Source organism: Panthera pardus, unplaced genomic scaffold (assembly GCF_024362965.1).
Source record: "Panthera pardus isolate Hobbes unplaced genomic scaffold, ASM2436296v1 HiC_scaffold_2, whole genome shotgun sequence".
Taxonomy (NCBI): Eukaryota; Metazoa; Chordata; class Mammalia; order Carnivora; family Felidae; genus Panthera; species Panthera pardus.
This window is the reverse complement of record NW_026526765.1, coordinates 25827426-25847306: the sequence shown is the minus strand read 5'-3', so window position 1 is coordinate 25847306 and position 19881 is coordinate 25827426. Positions and strand designations below refer to the sequence as shown.

General features: G+C 44.9%; 1 protein-coding gene across 5 annotated transcripts in view; it reads left to right on the top strand.

Moving 5' to 3' along the window:
• Positions 1 to 1645: 1645 nt before the first annotated feature.
• The window catches only part of MTMR12 (myotubularin related protein 12), a 65380-nt gene continuing 47144 nt past the window's right edge, over positions 1646 to 19881 (top strand). Inside the window, exons 1-2 of one of the 5 annotated variants that reach the window (XM_053906908.1) lie at positions 1648 to 1884; positions 14151 to 14620. In XM_053906908.1, the coding sequence (XP_053762883.1) occupies positions 14618 to 14620 (3 nt within the window). In that variant the 5' untranslated portion in view covers positions 1648 to 1884; positions 14151 to 14617. Of the gene's footprint in view, positions 1885 to 14150; positions 14621 to 19881 lie in introns of all 5 variants that reach the window. The other 4 variants (XM_019450704.2, XM_019450705.2, XM_019450706.2 and 1 more) reach the window with 4 other exon arrangements.

The window sequence follows — 19881 nt, the reverse complement described above, 5'->3', positions numbered from 1 at the left end:
CCAGCCTTATGTGACTGCACTAGTTGGATGTCCAAGAAGCCAGCCCTGGCCACAGGTGCCCAAGCTAAATATGCTATAGTGGAAGACTGTGGAAATCCAAACTCCTCTGAAAAGCAAGAAAGTAAAAATTTGCTCAGACTGTCATTTCACTTTGAAAGTAAAAATTGTTGTGAAGTTTAAGTGATGTTTTAGTCTGGACAAATAACTTCATTCCTCAACACCTCTCTACAGAGTGTCTTTATGAAGCCTGACGTGGCCTTCCCAAATAGAATTGACGGCTTTCATCATGCTCCTTCCTAATTTGTGTAATTACAATGTTAAACATTCGGGCTTTGGAATCATACAAAGCTGGTTTCGAATCCTAGCTCTGTCAGTGACTAGTTGTGAGACGTGGGCAAATTACTTGCATCTAGTTTCTCACCTGAAAACCAGGATAATGCTATTCATCTGTGGCCCCAGGGCCGCTATAGTTGTTAGGCTTAATAATGGCAGTCTAGCTGGAAATGAGGCTGCAGGACTTGTCCTGAAAATATGTTTGCAAAACTAAGCACATTCGCTTTCACTTAGATTTTTGGTTTATTTGGAGTGGCTTTGGGAAGCATGCTTATGGAGATGAAGAGGGCAAAAAGCATTAGTCACAGTGCCTGACACTGAAAAAATTAACTGCCAATATTTACTAGCTTTTCATACTAAATTTCTCGACAGCGGGGCCCTGTTTTATTCACTTGTGTCTAGCATAATGCTTAGCACCAAATGTGAAATGAAAATGGATTTCCTTTGCAATTTGCACTAAAAATGAGGATTTTATCGATAACTTGGGAGAGTGGATAAAATAAGTCTCTTAAGGGCTTTTGTATTGTTAGAAACAAAAAGAAACAGGGGCGCCTGGGTGACTCAGTCGGTTAAGCGGTGGACTTGGGCTCAGGCCATGATCTCATGGTTTGTGAGTTTGAGCCCCCATATGGGGCTCTCTGCTGTCAGCCCAGAGCCTGCTTGGGATCCTCTGTCTCCCTCTCTCTGTGCCTCTCTCCCACTCACACTCTCTCTCTCTCTCAAAAATAAATGAATATTAAAAAGAGACACAAACAAAAACAAGTGGAAAAATGAGGTTGACAAGGCCTTTTATGATGAAACATTCAAACCTATTCCTAAGTGCCTGTTAACACTTGAATTGTCTCATCTTTGTCTACATTCAAAGTAATAAACCTGGACGTCATCGATGTGTATCTGGAACTCATACGGGGGATTTCGATACACCACACTTTTGGAAGTTTTACACCAAGACCGTAAGCAAGAAGAGAACGAAGGCAAAGAACAACTGCTCTCAACTTAGTGACCGTAGGATCATTGGACGACAGCGACATTCTTGCTATCCAATCGCCGGGGAGTCCGGAGAGAACGCTCTCTGGATTGGTCTGAGGAAACATCTCTCCAGGTTCATTCAAGAAGTAGCTTGGCGTGGGGCTCCGGCCGGTAGTGCCTTCTGGCCAATCACAGAACGCATGAGGCGGGTTCTGCCGGAGTGGAGCCTATCTCTGAAGGCGAATCAGCTCCCGACAGACCCGCCCGCCGCGAGCGGAGGGGGCGTGGTCTCCGGCTGCGGGTTCCCGACTCCCTGTGCTCGCGCGCGGAGTGGGCGGGGCGAGCGGTGTCAGCGGCGGAGCCGGATGCGGGCGTCGCCGGGGCCGCAGCGGCCCTGGGGATGGGCGGAGCCCCAGCCGCCAGTGCTGGTGGCCGCCGCCGCTCCCGGAGCCCGAGCGGCCGCCTCTGCTCCCGCGCGTCGCTGCTTCCTAGGGCGGCGGTATGCTGGGGAAAGGGGTAGTCGGCGGTGGCGGCGGCACCAAGGCGCCCAAGCCCTCCTTCGTGTCGTACGTGCGCCCAGAGGTGAGGGGGCGCCGCGCGGGCGGGGCGTCAGGCTGGAGCTGCCGGGGCTAGGGGCGCCGGGAGCCCCCTCCCCGCTGCGGGGGAGGGCCGCGGGCGCTTCCTGTGCGGGTGCAGGAGGAGAGCCGGGCGGGGTGAGGCCCTCGGGGGCTCGCTGAGATCTGTCGCGGGCTGAGGTGGGGACCTCCGGCGCGGGCCGGCAGGTGCCGGAGCGCAGGGCCCGGTCGCTGGCGACCAGGTGAAGGGGCCTGAGCCGGGAAGGTGCTGCGGCCCGGGACCCCCCTGCCTACCTTGGCGAGGAGCTGGGGTTCTGGGCACCGCGCGGGAGGGGAAGGGCTGGACGCTCCGGGCTCCCGTGGGGACCTACCCCGAGCCCGCCGTCTGGGTGGGTCTGCCCTTGGAATTTCTCAGTTGAGTCTTCAGAGCTGCCTGCTTGTAAGAGGGCTGTTTGATGCCGCCGGCGGGATACCGTGCACTGCCTCCCGCCTCCCATCTGCAAGCAGCACAGTTCTTTCCCTTGTGAATTCCCCTCTGTCATTTCTTCCCCCTTTCATCTCACCTCCACTTGCTTTTCTCCTGGAGTTTTACTCTTAAGTTCATTCATTCATAAAATATTTTTTGACCTCCTACACTATTCTGAACAAAACAGATCTCCGCTCTCCTGGAGCGTATTTGATGGAGATCAGAGTAAACAACAAATAGAATAAATATAAGTAAATTATATGGCTATATTAGAAGGTGAAAAGTATCATGGGAAAAAGAAAAGGCACCATTTTCCTCCATGTCACAGTGGCATTTGAGCAGACTTGAACGATGTTGGGGTCTGAGGGAAGAGTAGTGCTAGTAGAGGGAATGGTCTGGAGTGTTGGAGGCTCATCAAGGAAGTCAGCCCTGAGGAAGCCTAGTAGGTGAGGGGGAAGAGTCCTAGGAAACCAGGTTAGAGAGGTTACAGCTTGTTGCCCATGCTGAGGACTTCTTGAGTTCCCAATCCAAATGCCTAATGAGATGTGTTCTCATTTTGGATTTCTGAAGGTTTTTCCTACTCCTCTGCCCAGCACTTTAATCAGCATGTGCACGAGCACTATCAAACCCCTGGTCTTCAGCTGTCTTCCTACCCCTGTAAAGCACAGGCAGGTGGGCTGTGGATGAGAGGTCTTGATCAAGGACTGCTTCCACAAAACCACCTGGGGCCTGAAGCCTTTGCATATGCGTCTTCAAATTCACAATGTGTGTGTTTCCTCCAAATGGAGAATACTCTTGAAATGGGTCTTATTTTTAATCCTAATTGAAAATAAAAACCACTTCCTTCTTTGATGCTTGATGAAGGAGTCAGGGTCATCTTGAATTTTCAATAGGTTTCCCTCCTATCATGAGTAAGTAATGTCAGTTTCTCTTTGTGTCTTTTATGATTGATTTGATCTTTAACCTTTCCTCTTCAGTGAGATTGAACTACACATGGAAAGTCTGAAATGTGGCCAGAGTTCAAGAATGTTCAGATTTTTCATCCACCAAGTGCACATGTTGTAGTTAGACATGTTTTCCCTCTTTGCCCACAGTGCCTGATATATTTCCTTTGAGGGATAATTAGGGAAGGGGAGTGGTTCAGCCCCCAAATGGTCACATTTTTCAGATCCTTCTAGTTGGCAGTTTTGTTTTCTTGCCATAAAATAATGCTGTGTAGATACTATGTTTCTTTGTTGTAATCTGTCTCTAAAAAAATTTTTTTAATAGAGGGAAGGGCTCTGACCTAAATTGCTTATGGTTTTTAAAAGATAAAGGTATGAGGGAGTGAGAAACCAATTTGTTTTTTAAGTGTATAGCTTTTGCTAGATATCCTATTATTGGAAATTCATGTGAGCAGCTTTGAGGCATAGCTTATGTACCTCTGAAAGTACTGAACCTGGTAACCTTCTGTTGGTTCACTCAGTAGGAGTCGTCCCTCACAACACTTTTCTGGACTGCCATTCTTTTTCTACTGCTTTCCTTCATATTGCCCTCATCTTTACTGCTTTGGTGTATGTCTTCCTATCACATTTCTTTGTATGCAGTTTGCTTTTTTTAGCTGGGAATTTGCAGGTTTCTTAGGCATCTTTTTGCTGGTAGGTCACTGAGCTGCCAGAACAATCTTCACACCTTATGATGTAATGATACCTGTGCCTGGTAATGAACTTGTTCTTGGCTGATTAGATCTTGGAAGGTTCAAGAGTGACTTTCTCAGTATGCTAAAGAGTCTGTCAAGAGTCAGCACTTTGTGCAAAAAACAGAAGTACTTAACTGGATAAAGTATTTGAAGATGATGCTTTTAAACATGATGGCTTATATGTTTTTTTTTTTGTGCTAAGATTGACATTGAACAGCCTAAAATGAAGGATAGTAGTTAGTTTCAACGTGGCCCTCTGCCAGAGTTAACTTGGGTTCTTCTGTCATTGATTCTAAGTCAGTGAACGTGAATGTTAAAATCTTGAACTGTAGTTTAGGACCTTTGGTCATGTTTTGTAAACTCTGCCCGGAGAGTTATAAATCAGTAAAGCTTGTAAGTGGGAAGCCAGTGGTTCTGGAAATTGAGGTGAATAGGAGAGAGAGGACTGGATCATTCTTGGTGGTACCTGATGGCTGGTACCTAGAAACATTTCAGCATCACTGCCCCAGCTTAGTCCCAGACAGACGGTGCAAAGGAAATTGTGCCTCTGTACAGGGGATCCCGGGGTGCTGATCTCCCCTTCAAGGAGGCATTTGGTTATGGTTTGGGAGCCAGATCCGCTTTTCTTGGTAAATAAAGGAGAAGCTGTAGTTCATTATAGAAAAATAATAAAAGATAGACAAAGAATTTTTTATTTATTTAAAAAAAAATTTTTTTTTAACGTTTATTCATTTTTGAGACAGAGAGAGACAGAGCATAAATGGGGGAAGGTCAGAGAGAGAGGGAGACACAGAATCTGAAACAGGCTCCAGGCTCTGAGCTGTCAGCACAGAGCCCCACACGGGGCTTGAACTCACGGACCACGAGATCATGACCTGAGCCGGAGTCAGACGCCCAACCGACTGAGCCACCCAGGCGCCCCGACAAAGAATTTTTTAAAGGAAAGTTATAAACAACTTGGAGTGTACCCTGTCAGATATGTGTGTAGGTGTCTGCATATGTCTTTTCCAAAGTGGGATTAATATTGCTAATCATACTATTTTGTAATCTGCCTTTTCACCAGAGATCTATATTGTAAATGTCTTTCCACGTCAGTTGTTAACCTATAATGTCATTTTCAATTAGACCCAATAGGGATGCTTGGGTGACTCAGTTGGTTAAGTGTCCAACTTTGGCTTAGGTCATGATCTGCAGTTTGTGGGTTCGAGCCCTACATCGGGCTCTGTGCTGACAGGCTGGAGCCTGCATCGGATTCTCTGTCTCCCTCTCTCTCTGCCCCTCCCCTGCTTGCACTCTGTCCCCTCTCTCTCAAAAATAAATAAACTTAAAAAAAAAAAATTAGACCCGTTTTCCACAACAGAAATACTATGATGGGGAGATGTTAGGTAGTACAAAGAGCCAAAAAAAAAAAAAAAAAAAAGGCAGAGTGATTTTTAATGGATTTCTACTTCATCACCTTCTCTGGTGCTGAGTATCAGTTCTGATTGTTCAGGACTGCCAGTTCTCTGGTCAGTTACCTTGAAATTGTAAGCACTGGTTTGGTAATTTATAGCGATTAGAAATGCTTATTGTCTGTGCCAGGAAGAAGCTGTAGAAAGAGGACCATTAGATGGTCCTAAGGGAAAGTTCTGATTTAGCAAGAGCCTGGTTCATTGTGATAAGGGAGTTGAATAAAAGCTTCAGGGTGCTCCTGCGTTGTTCTCTGAAACTAAGACCAGGAAGAATCCAGCTTTTAGAGTCTGTGGTGCTTGTGTCCATATTTGTATGATTTTCCAAGTATGATTTAAATGGACTTTCTAGTAGAATTTAAGTCAGTGTTTGACTTGAATACACTAATAAGTTATCAGTTACTTACTTGTAACTCACAATCCTCAGATCAAGAGTCGCATGCTCTACCAACTGAGCCAGCCAGGTGCCCCCCATTTGTGGATTTTTAGATTTGGGAGAGAATTTAAAGATAATCTCCACCACTGTACTCTTCTTCTGTAACACAATGTGGAAGTGCGGCCTCGCAAGGTTAAATGTCCTGTCCACACCACAGAAGTATTTCAGACCAGAGAGAACTGTCTCCTGGAGCCAGTGGTGCCCATGGCTAAGCCAGGCCCCCAGGAGCTTAGGGAATACATAGACATGGGAAGAAAAAGCAAGAAAAGAAACAAAGCTTGAAGAAGGGTCAAAAAAAAAAAAAAAAATCCAGACTTAAGAGCCAATTTTATCTTCTCATTTAACCCTTTAGGGAAAAGAATGCATTTGATTGCCTAATCTTCACTTACCGCCATATCTTTTCATGGAGAGAAGTGAACCTATCTATGATCTAGTGTTTTTCCAAGAGATAATGGCTGGGCGGGGGGGTATATATCAGAATAATAAAATGAATAATTACCAATATTTTTTAGGCACTTCTGTGTCCCAGGAACTGTGCTTCTCTCATTTCATCCTTTCAACTATCTTATGCAGTGGATACTATTCCCTCCGTTTTGTGTGTTTAGATGTGGAGAGAACCAGTGAAATTAGTACCTTGCTCACGGCCATAGCTGGCAAGGGGTGGTGCCAAGATTTAAACTCACGCAGTCTGACTCCAAGGCTGTTCTTCCGTACTTACATTTATGAATGCAGGGAGTATTATTAGTGAACATGCCTGTAGTCCTGATCGGCATTCACATGCTAAAATGCTTTCTCATTCGTGTTCTCTAGTAGCAGTTTTGTTCTTGGCTTTTGTTAGCTTCTCCACTAGGTGACTGTGAGTGGATACAAGGGCCCCTTGGAGATTCATTCAGCTGATACTTACTTAAAGCACCTGCAAGTAGGAGGCATTGTTCTAGAGGTTGACGAGGCATTGTTCTAGAGGTTGGGGATACAAAACAGATGAAATGATTGAGATTATTTTTGGTGGAACACTACTGTGCTGGACTACTGACTTTGATGAGTTGGGTGGATCCGTGGCTAGAAGAGATTGGCTTATCCTAAATCAGACTTCCTTGCTCAGTCCCAGCAATAAAAAATACCTTTAGGGGTGCCTGAGTGGCTCAGTTGTTTAAGCGTCTGACTCTTGATTTCAGCTCAGGTCAGGATCTCACGGTTCCTTGGATTGAATCCCAGAGTCAGGCTCTGGGGTGACAGCATGGAGCTTGCTTGGCATTCCCTCTCTCCCTCTTTCTCTGCCCCTCCCCGGCTTGTGTATGTACACACTCTCTCTCTCTCAAAAGAAATAAACTTAAAGATATACCTTTAAAAGCAAATCTAGATCCATTCACTTTTCTTTTTTAAAGACTCTTAACTTTTTTCCATTCCAAACTAATTTTTTGATGACTGCAGAATTTTCTACTTGAGCTTAGAGGTCATTGACAGTGATATAAAGGACATCAAAAGTTCTTCCTAAAATGACCACTTTCTTAGCTGTGGCTTTTATAGTCTGATGATCTCTCCAAAGCTTCCGCTTTTTCTCTCCTGCATGTGCTTCCTGCGGCATCTCCCTGGATCCTTTCCAATACCATTCAACTTCTGCAGATGGAGCATCAGAAGATGTCATGAGGCTACGTCCGGCAACACTTCCTGCAGCTTGATCGAACAGCTGCCACACTGACAGCCTCTGTCTCAGAACCCGATGCTCTCCTGCACCCTGCTTTCCTCTGTGATGGTGAAACCATCAAAATGTTGGCTACCATCACCAAATGTGATGGCTACCATCGAAATCTTAGGCTGAGGGCAACCCATACTAGAAATTTAAAGTTCTAGATTTTTCTCTGAGCATCTTCAACAAGATGTTTGACATTCTTGGAATAATTTCACATTAAACCATCCTGCATGACGGTGTTCTTAGAATTGGATTTTTTAAATCACTTTAAAAGATGTATACCTATTTTTATAAAGACAATATTAAAAAAAAGAAAGAAGAATGTAACAAAGTTGCAGACTTCCGAAGTTAGAAAAGTAAAATTACCATTAATTATGCTATCTTAACCAAAGCAGTTATTTCCAGTTGTTAGTATGTTCTTGCTTTGTTCCCAGTCATAATATATGTAAAAATGTATAACCTGCATGTGGTTGTCATGTTTGAAGATGGTACTGCTGATCTGTGACAGGAGAGTGTGCACTTTGAGTTGTTTTACCAGCAGGAAACTACCCTTAGTTTTCCATGAGTTATGCTTGTGGCTTCTGATGTGTTTTGGGGAGACAACAAGAAGATCGGTGGGTTTGCAGTTTAATGAATCATTTAAAATAAACCGCTTGAGAGAGGTTGGGAGGTAGGATTGAGCTGGAATAATTCTTTTTAAAAATTTTGTATGGAATAGTTTTTAAAAAAAATTTTTAAAGTTTATTTATTTTAATGTTTATTTTTGAGAGAGAGAGAGAGAGAGAGAGAGACTCTGAGTACATGTGGGGGAAGGACAGAGATGGGGAGGACAGAGGATTAGAAGTAGGTTCCATGCTGACAGCAGAGAGCCCTGTATGGAGCTCAAACTCAGGAACCTTGAGATCATGACCTGAGCTGAGTCGGACACTTAACCAACTGTGCCACCGAGGCACCCCAAGTTTGTTTGTTTATTTTGAAAGAGCACGAGTGGGGTGGGACAGAGAGGGAGAAAGAATTCCAAGCAGGGTCCATGCTGTTAGTGCAGTGAGCTCAGGAGCCATGAGTTCATGACCCCAGCCAAGGTCAAGAGTCAGATGCTTAGCCAACTGAGCCCTCCAGACGCCCGGAGCTGGAATAATTCTTGCAACCTCTAATCTTTTGTTGTTTTGGGAGGATGAAGAGGGGAGGTACAAATGGAGCAGAGTGAAGCTGCTCAAGAGCTAGAAGGGCCACAGGGCCACTTCTGTCCTCAGTCCCCTCTGCATGCCTCCAGGGTCACAACTCTAAGGAGGGCAAACAACCGCTTATTTTGGCTGTGAGTGAGGCCGTCCTCTAAGCCTTGGTTGTATTTCTACCTGGATGATGGAAATCATAATAATCTCTGATAGGTATATATGAACATTTATGAATATTAAGTGTGATTATGCAAGTCCTTAGAGTACTTGGCACATGGTTAACCTTTAGTAGATGTGGGCTATTGTTGCTGTCACTAAGTTGTTGGTCAGGACCATTTGGATGGTTTCAGAAAGTGCTTAATCATTAATCTTAGAATACAGAAATCTTTCCCAGCTAAGGTATTAATGAAAGTGGAGTATTTAGTTGTTGTGGTTGTTGCCATGGTATCATGCCCAGAAAATTCACTGTGTGGTAACTCTTTCTTAGAGTGTTTTTCACTATCTCTGAAAGTTTCTTTTCCTCTTTTCTTTGTTCCTTTATATATTTGAGAATGATTTAATTATATTTAAAATTCCAACCTAATGAGAACACTTACTCGTTGACTTTTTTCATTATTAACATTTGGCCTTTGACATTTTGCTAGTTTTGTGCTGGAGATGTATTTTTCCCTCTTCCCTCATTTCTTTTTTTTTTTTTTTCTTTTTTCTTTTCTTTGCTTTTTTTTTTTTTTTTTTTTTTCCTTTAAGTAATCTCTGCCTCCAACATGAGGCTTGAACTCACAACCCTGAGATCAGGAGTCGCATGCTCTATTGACTGAGCCAGCCAGGTGCCCCCTTTGTCCTTCATTTCTAATGACTCTATCATAGGCCAAATTTTGTCCATGTATCACATCTGTTCAATGGTTTACTTAAGATATGAGTAAGTAAAATCAGATTACCCCTGGAAGTAATAACTGTTTATTTAAAAGGCAATTGCAAGCCTGTGCTGTTTTGCTTTCATGGGTAAATACTTTTCCTAAAATAGTATAATCATCACTTTTACCTCCTGTGCCCCTGTCCTTCATTATTCCCTATAGACTTCAGTGGGGGAAGCCCTTCAGAGGTGGCATCTAAGTCCTCAGTCATTTGCTTTTGGGAAAGGGAAGGGTTGCAGCCACAAGAAAAGCAGGGCTTGTGAATGGAAGTCCTGGACACCTTGGTGAAATATTTTGAAGTCTGCCTTTCCTTTTTTTAATTTAATTTAATTTTTTTAAAGATTTTATTTTTAAGTAATCTCCACACCCCAAATGGGGCTCAAACTCACGACCCTGAGACCAAGAGTCACATGCTGTTCCAACTGAGCCAGCCAGACACCTGTCTACCCTTCCCTTATGACAGATTGCCAACCCCTGTTTGAGACAGTGGTCCTGAGCTGCTGGGTGTGTTGCTTTTCTTGCTAAGAGAGTTTTAAAATTCCCAAGAATACCTTGAAGGGAATGAGCCCAGATTTTTGGATAAAAAATCTCACTGTGTTACTACCTTTTCTCTAGACATACAATCGAGTTCCTGTTTTGCTTTAATCCCTTGAGATCCACTTCCCAGTGTGGTTTCACCTTTCAGATTTTTTTCCTCAACTGTAACATTGAATGACCATCTTCCCTGCAGGCTGACTTTGAATGTGATAAGAAATAACCACGTGTACATGACATGACTGCTAAGATGCTATTATTTAAAAAAAAATTTTTTTTTTTTTGCTTATTTTTGAGAGAGAGAGAGAGAGAGAGAGAGAGACAGAGTGTGAGCAAGGAAGGGACAGAGCGAGAGGGAGACACAGAATCTGAGGCAGGCTCCAGGCTCTGAGCTGTCAGCACAGAGCCTGACACGGGACTTGAGCTCACGAACTGTGAGATCATGACCTGAGCTGAAGTCAGACGCTTACCCGACTGAGCCGTCCAGGCACCCCTAGATGCTGTTATTATTGATAGTCACTTGAATTGGGAGAATTGTTGATTGTGTACCTCCCATTTGCACTGTGTTAGAATTAGGAATGCATAAAAACAGTCTGTGCTCTCAGGGGGTTCACATTCTGTTAGAGAGACAGCAAGTCAACAGATGGCTCTAATGCACAGAAGTAGGTGCTGCCTGTTCATGAAGGAGGCGTGCACAGAATGCTTTTGGAGCACAGAAGGCTGCGGCAGCTTTCGGCCTCATGTGAAGGCAGCGTAGGACTTGGAAAGGGCAGTGTGAGGGTGGGTGCTGGTGTGGGGAGGAGGGGGATGATGTAGTGGGCAGGCAACAAGGACAGCTCGAAAGGCTCATGGGCATGTTGGGCCCAGGTGGTCGAAGCATCTGTCTCATACCTTATGTAAGGCGTGGTGGGGGGTGAAGTGGGCTAAATCCTGAAAAGTAGAATCCGAGGGGTGCTGCTAGGACACGAAGGCTTGTTATTCTGCTTTCTGCGAATACTGCTTTACCATGAAGTCAGTCTGGCCCTTTGTGAGCCTGTAGGCACCTTCTCGTTTGCTTCTGGTTCCCCTTGGTCCAAGACCACGGAAAAGCTCCTGTTCCAAGGCTTTTAGCTCCTTGCCAGCTATTCAGCTGACCTAGTATTTGTGTAGCAGTCCTGGGAGTGGGGCAGGAGGTTGGTGCACAGAAGGCAATGCCATGTGTGTTTGCAGCTGTTGTTAGTCACGTCAGTTAGCTTCGACTCTGAGATTCTGACAGCCCTGTAACTGCCACCTGCTACCTTTCTCCAGCACTTGTATACATTCCAGTGCTACCCTCTTTAACTTTTAGTGTAATGTGGTTAAGAGCACAGCTTTGGAATTAGAGCTCTGCTACTTGCCTTGTGGATTTGGTCTGGGTATTTAACTTCTCTGAGCCTCGGTTTCCTGACCTCTGAAATGGGAATAAAAATAGTTGTGTCTAGCTCATAAGATTGTTGTTAGTCTTAAGTGAGGCAGTCCATCGAAGTTAACACAGTACCCAATGTGCAGCAAAGCCTTATTAAATGTTAATTGTTGTAGTAGCTATTACCTTTCACCCCAGAAGCTGCAGGGGTGTGTGTGTGTGTGTGCACGTGTGTGCACGCGTGCATGTGTTCATTCTTTGGGCCACAAGTGCAGGTCCCGATAGTGGTGACATTTCTTATGTTCCCTTCTAGCATTGTTCTTCCCTTGCACTCTCAGAGGCTGGTCACCAGAGTGGGGGGGTGCTGTCCCTTTTGCAGGTGCCCACAAAGGACGCCTTTCCTCTCCATCCAGAGGGCTTCCCTTCCTGCATAGCTTTCTTTTTCAGTAAGCTCTTTCATGGATTCCTTCTCTGTCCTTCTGTCACAGTGTTTTTCCTTGTCTTGAAGGCATGCAGGAGGACCTGAGGTTTGGGCACTGTTTTATGTCCTGGGCCTTCTGTCCGATCCAGCGTGGCTATCTTCCTTTTAAATTAGCCTGCCAGTGGCCCCTTCTCTCCCCAGCCAGCCAGTTATACTCCTGGCCATCACAGTTTCCAGGGTTCCCTTGGGGGGTGCCCTCTTTGCTGGTTTGTCTTCACTTCCATTCATTCCGCCCTCTTTGCTGTGCTTGGAACCACAGACCATAGATGCTTACCTGGTCTCTCCCTCTACCCGAGTCACCCTGCACAGCATAGCCAGGTTCCTGCTGGGTGCAGCCTGCGTGTGTCATTTTCCCATTTAAGAGTCCTCCTGTGTGCCTGCCGCTTTCCCAAATCTTAACACCCTTTCCAGACTCACTGCAGATTCCTGCCTTCTTCTGGTTTGTTGAGAGAGTGTTAGTTTGCATTTGGGAGGCCAGGACTCTGTTCATTTTTTTCTGTGTGATTTTGAGGGAGCCCCCTTGACCTCTTTGGCTGTCATTTCCTGATTCATAGAGTTGGCCTAGGCAAGTGCTTTTGAACCTATTTTGCCCAAGGAAATTAAAACAAAAATTTTGTTAAGTTATTTGAGAGAGAGAGAGTATGAGCAGGGGAGGAGTAGAGAGAGAGGGAGAGAGAATCTGAAGCAAGCTTTACACTGTCAGCATGGAGCCCGATGTGGGGCTCGAACTCACAAACCGTTAGATCATGACCTGAGCTGAAACCAATAGTTGGATACTTAACTGACTGAGCCACCCAGGTGCCCCTCCCCCCCTTATTTTTTTTTTTAAAACAGCATGGTTCTTTGGGGGAGCTTTTTCAAAATAAATACACTGTACCAAGTCCTGGTTTAGAGATTTGAATGGGCTTTAGGGTCAGGGAAGGGTGTATGTGGGGGGGGGGCACCTGCTGTAAGTATCCACATTTTTTTTTTCTGTTAATTATTATTTTTTCCTTCAACCCCTATTGAGAACTGCTATTTCAAATGAAGTCATAGGGGAAACCCAAATAGAGAAAAGTGAGCAAGGAGTGTAGTGGGAAAGGCTGCTGGCCAGGGAACACTGAAGGCCAGAGCCATTTCAGCCTCTCTGTGTTCGCCGGTCTTTCCTAATTGGCATTCTCCCTTTCTTTTTGCCCATGGTACAGGCCGTCTGTAGCTCTGGGTTCTTTGTTGCTACAGTCGATCATTTATTCTCTACTCCTTGTGTGTAATTGCTTTGTGTCTGCAGATCTTTCTCCAACAGAGCTGTAAGCTCCTTGGCCTGCAGTGCCACAGAATGTGGCCTCCTGGAGGTCAGCGTGGCTTCAGAGAGGACTGTGGCCATCCCACGAGGGGGCCTCAGGGGAGCTGGTGGGAGCATCGTTCTGAGCCTCTTTTTTATTTCTCCGGGAGAGTGATTGGGGTGGTGAGGTGAGAACTGTGGTAGACCGTTAGTGTGGTTCCTGACTCTGTTCTTGGTCTCTATACCCCAACAGTCATCTGTTAGAGTGATTGTTGTCAAGAAGCATGAATGAGTAATGCTTTTACTGTCATTCAATAAGTGATGAGCTGTCAAACCAGAGTGAGGGACTTAATTTGGGTCTTAGTGAGCAGTTACTTTTCTTCCTTTAAGAAAAAAAATCGAGATAAGGGGAAAAAGCAGTCTAAATGTGAATGCAAGGATTTAGAATGGGCACATGAGTAAGTATTGCTTAGCTGTTAGGGTAATGCACTGTTACAGGTTGTCTCCTGTTTCCCTGTCCTGAACACTTGTTACAGTTGAAAGGACGCTTGATGCTATTATTTTGTAATAGGAAAAAAGTTTAAGATTCGTAGTTACCTAGGGCTCAGAGTGGTGTTAGGGTGGTGTCAGGGAGAATAGGGGGGATGAATGCTAATGGGTACCATGTTTCTTTTAGGTGTGATGAAAATATCCTAAAATTGATTGTTGTGATAGTTGGATAACTGAATATACTAAACACCACTGAATTATGCATTTTAAGTAGGTGATTTGTATGGTGTATGCATTTGCCCTTTTTTTTTTTTTTTAAGCAAACTCTGTGCCCAATGTGGGGCTTCAACTCACAACCCCAAGGTCAAGAGTCATATGATCTACCAACCGAGCCAGCCAGACGCCCCTGAATTTGTATCCTAGTACAACTTTTACAAAAACAAAGTAAAAATCAAAAGTACTAAGCCAGGTGTTGGAACTCCTGTGAACAAGTTCTGGCTTCATCACCTGTTTAGCTGTATGAGTCCAGGCACACGATTTAACCTCTTGGAGCTTCATTGGCCTTATCTGTAAAGCAGGGATGAGAATACCTTACAGGATCATTATCAAGATAATGACATGGGACATGTGGAAGTGGACGTAGTGAAACCTTCAGCAAATTATATATTTATGTGTTTAAGTTAGACACATATTTTTGTGGATAATAGATGCTTAGTCTGAAATGTTATTGAAAGTTCCCAACAACCCTATGAAATGAACACTTATTAAAGGCTGAGACCTGATCTGCATGGTGAGTAAATAGCAGAGTCCTTAAAGACCAGATACCTGAACCGGCTTAGTCTGTGGTCTGTTACTTTGAGCCCAGACAGAGATTGTCAGTTCACCTCTTACTGCATGTCTGCTTTCCTGGCTTCAGATACTGTTTTCTTGTCAGAGTAATTGTTGCTTGTATGCCAGAGAGTGTATAAAGGGTATAGAGTGGAGCTGTGGTTAGCAGAGCTGTTACCTGGGCATGCTTTCAGAGGGGACTGAGCCTGCTAGCAGGCTGGCTCTAAAGCGAGTGAAGCCCTCTGGCCAGGAGCAGGGAACTAGCAGTCTGGGAACCAGCTCCAGGAACAAATCCTGCCTAGAGTTCCAGCTCCCTAGAATTGGACAGTAGGTACATTCATTTAGCTTCTAGGCTGTATCTTTAGTGATAGAGCTTCATATTTAAAGTCTGGCTTTGCATATGCCCCTGTCCTATTGATGGGACTAGAATGTGTTTCAGAAAGAAGTGTGACAAAAGTTGGTAAGACTTGGCACTAATCATATACTTCAGTACTGATCATACTTAGGTAGTAATTTAAAAAAATCTGTCAAGAACTATGCTTAGGATAGTTAAAGAATATTACCAGGAAGAAGAATTCCTTGTCTCTTTGTATGTTTCTGTTTATGCATTCTTTTAGTAGACTTTTCTTGACAATTTACTATCTGAGGCTAGAAAATACATACAGGTACAGCCTCCTCCCCCATTTTGTGTCATCAGTTGGGGAGGCTGACAAGGTAAGAGATTGTTGCAATACAGGAGGGAGGGGCGATCGGAGAGATCTTGGCGGAGGTCTTGAATTGTGTGGACGGTTGAATTGACTGATGGGTCCAGTGGCTTCACTGGGAGCTAGATGGTGACAGTGTGGCTGTGGTCACGGGAGCATGCAAAGTGAGAGGTGATGGTGGCTGAAAGTAAAAGCAGCAAAGGGATGGACAGATGTGGATGGATTCTGGAGCTATTAATAAAGCAGAGCAGACAGGTCATGAGGGGCAGGGAGTAGTAAAGAATGACTGCTGGGTCAAGGGAGGTGGGGGGGATGGGTTAAATAGGTGGTGAGGAAAAAGGAGTGCATTTGTTGTGATGAACACTGGGTAATGTATGGAAGTGTTGAGTCACTACATTGTATACCTGAAACTGATACTACACTATATGCTAACTAACCGGAATTTAAATGAAAACTTTAAAAAAAGAGGGACATCTGGGTGGCTCAGTCAGTTAAGTGTCCAGCTCTTGATTTTGGCTCAGGTCATGATCTCATGGTTTGTGAGATCGAGCTCTGTGTCTGCACTGATAGTGTAGAGCCTGCTTGGGATTGTCTCTCTCCCTCTCTCTTTATGCCCCTCCCCCGAATAAATAAAAATTAAAAATAAAAATAAATAAATATATTAAATATATTTATATATAAATAAATAAATTAAAAAGTAAAAATATAAATAAAAATAACTTTTTAATGGTTTATTTATTTTTGAGAGAGTGCGCACACGCGTGCAAGCTGGGGAGGGGCAGAGAGAGAGGGAGACACAGAATCTGAAGTAGAATCCAGGCTGTGAGCTGTCAGCGCAGAGCCTGATGTGGGGCTTGAACCCACGTACAGTGAGATTGTGACCTGAGCCCAAGTAGGACACTTAGCCAACTGAGCCACCCAGGTGCCCCAGTAAATAAACATTTTAAAAAATTTAAAAAAAAAGAGAGAAATGAATGACTTTTGGGTGTCTGTTGATGGGGCCGATCATTGAGTCAGAGCCCAGAGGAGGATGAACAGGTTTGGGGGTGGGCAGCAGAGTGATGAACTGGTTTTAAAATGTGAATTTGGAGGATGTTAGGAACATTCCAGTGCAGGTGGGCAGGAGGCTGTTCAGGTGTGTAGGCCTGGAGCTTTTGAATAGAGATCTGGAGTGAAGAGCCCTTTGGGGGTCATCCGCTATATTGCTGGAAGTGACGTGAGTGGGAGAGCTTGTGCAGGGAACACGGGTCTTGTGAAGAGGGAGGAGGACCCCGCCTGGAAAGGAGCCTTGCAGAGGAGCAGACAGAGAGTGGTGGTTTGGCCTGGAACTAATTTCTGCTTATTTTCAGGTCTCAGTATAAATGACACTTCCTGAGGGGAGCAATCTTCTCTGACCCTGTGTGAGTGCGGTTTGGTGTTCCTGCTGTGTTCCCATCATGGCCTGTCCGTCCCCGAGAGCAGCACTTCGCACACATCTTTGTTACGCATGTACTGTGGTCGACTCCTGTGTGCTCTGGGTGGGGAGGCAGAGGCAGTGTGTTCTGTTCTCTCCTGGGTTTGCTGTGCTGGAGTACAGCAGGTGCGCGAGAAGTGATAGTTCATCGGTGAAAGAGGGTGCGAAAAGGCAGGGATAAGACGGTGCCCTGGAGAAGGATGTGGCCAGCAGGCAGAGGCAGGTTATATTATAGTGAAGAATATGATTCTGGTCAGGTAAACTGAGGCTCAAGTCTCACTTCACTCAACCTAGGTCGGCCTTGTTTTCCTCATCAGTAAAATGGGAACAGTAATGGCTGTTAACAGAGTTGTGAGGATTACATGAGATGATGCAGTCTTGATATGTAATCTTTTGTAGGCTTCCAGTATTTATTGCATTGTTCACCCACTGTTCCAATTATGACTTTTTATTTGTCTGGATTTAGTGAGAGCAGAAGTCAATTCTTATTTATCTTTTTATTCTCAGCATTAGGTATTTAGGATGTTCGGGAGCTGTTTGTTGAAATGAATTGGTATGTATTAGAGATGGGTCACCCCGCAGCTCTGAGTAACCAGACATTCAGCTTGAGTGTTGACTCACTAGTTTCGCTCCTTGGGCTCATCGGAGCCCTGTGCTTTGGGCCACTCCTTCTCAGAAACAGAGTTCTGAGAAGAGATGCCATTGACAACGTTTTAGTGCCAGGCCACGTGGATGATCCAGGTTCCGGTAGGTGTGTCTCCTTTGGGCCATCAGCTTGCGGAAGAATGGGTGGCAGTTGTCACAGATTGCCAGGAGAGGAGCGCTTCTGGCTCAGCGTGGGGTGGGCTTTTTAGATGATGTGGGGGCACTGGCAGGTCCTAGGGGTGGGTGGTACTCCCGCGGCTCCTTTTGATCTGTGGGGTAAACCGTGCAGAAACAGGAAGACTTGTTATTCATGCCCTTGTTCTCTTTTTAATTTAAAACAAACAGTAGCCAAAACATTGGGGTAAATGTTGAAATAAGGAATTAGTGACTACAAACCCCAACTCCCATCCTACCACTGTGGTAGAACTGTTCCCCATTTATGTTCAGCCACTGTTGTGACTGAACTCAGGCCACTGGGATACCCTAGTTTGGAAACTGTGGGCATGCTGTGACTGCTGACAGCAGTCTTTGCCATTCTTTTGCACCGTAATGGCACAAAATGTCCACACTCAGATGGAGTCGCAAGAGGTGCCACACAAATCATTTGGTCCATTTGTAACTGCTACGTTTGTTGAAAATTTGCATCATTTTCTTTTTTTAATGTTTATTTATTTTTGAGGGAGAGAGCATGAGCAGGGGAAGGGAAGAGAGAGAGGGGGACAGAGGATCTGAAGCAGGCCCTGCACTGTCAGCAGAGGGCCCAGTGTGGGACTCCAGCTCGTGAACCGTGAGATGATGACCTGGGCAGGAAGTCGGACGCTCAATCTACTGAGCCACCCAGGTGCCCTGAAAATTTACATCATTTTCAAATGAGTTGGTTTTCAGGAGTCTTGCAGAGTTCAAGAAAAGTCTGTCAGTGTAACTAGGAGAACCAATTCTCCTTAATTATTAAAGAACCATACTTTTCTACCTTTTTTTCCTACCCATTGAACCAAGATACTTAATTGGGGTCAGCTAGGACTTTTATCCCATGTTTCATAGCTTTGGAAGTACAATTGTCACTGTTTGCTCTTAGGCAGCTGGGCAGGGAGTGTCAAGAGTTGAAGGATGGTGGGATAGAAGTAGTAAAGAGTTAAAATGGAGTCCAGGCCCCTCTCTGAAACCAGATGGCGATGTAAGTAAGCACACGGGCAGCTGTCACTAGAGGCTGGTTGGATTGGCTGTCGGATCCTGGGATGACGCCAGCCCCATCCACGGCTGTCGTGCTCCTACAGTTCTTACTGGACAGGCTTCACAATTTCTGGTCTTTCTGGATGAATACCACATGCATGACTGTGTTCAGTGGAACACACTCTTTTCTCCAGCATTTTACCATATGATTAGAGCATTTAGTGATGCCATCTATAGTAATGGCTCAAGCCTAGTTATCATATCTTAAGCCATATGTTTCTCTGGTCCCTGCTCAAGTGGTTTTAAAACCTCTTTAAAACATCTCACTACTTAGTCATTGCTCATGAAATTAACAAAATCTTTTGAACACGTACCATGTGCAGGGCCTGTATTGGATTCTGGGGATATATGGTGAGCATAAAAACAGATAAGGACTTACCCTCAGAGTTTAGATTGTTGGGGAGACAGACTTAAATAATTACATAGAACAAATGTGAAATTGCAACTGTGACAAGGGCTAGGAGGGAGAGAGATACATAGGGCAGTGAGAACCTGGTAATAGAAATGGCCCTTGTCATGAGATCTGATGGATACACAAACTTCATAGGGCGGAGAAGTAGAGGAGAAGCATTTTATAGAAGGAGCATCCTGTGGAAACAACTCAGGATGAGAATGAGCATGGCAGGTATGGGAGGTTGGAAGGCCAGTGTGGCCAATGTGCAGACTGAGGAAACCAGATTGGACAGGTAGGTAGGGGCCAGGCTGCACAGGCCCATATCAAGTCATTGTCTTCATCCTGCCAATAATGCAAAGCAGACTGTGTGCTGAAAGGAACACTGCTGCTTTAGGGTGGAGAATGGATCAGAAAGTGGACAGATGTGGGTAGACCAGCTGCAAAGCGTGTGGTCCAAATGGGAGGTGGTAGCTTGAATTAGGTGATGCCGGTGGAGATAAGAGAGGAACATGAATTCTAGAAACATTTTTAACAGGTAATATTGATGGAATTTGGTGATAGATTGGATATTGAGGGTGATGGAGAAGGAGGTGTAAAGGGGGACTCTTAGGTTGACCTCTAGATTACATGCTCTTGAAGGGAAGCACAGAATTGTCCAGGCAGTATACAGCAGTATTAATTGTGGTTGGAGTGTCATGAATCAGAAGATTCCCATTGAACCCTGGAGGGTTTGTTGGGGTGACAGAGGCTTCGGCCTTAAGCAGACCCAGTGGAGTAAGTTACAAGAGGTAACTCAG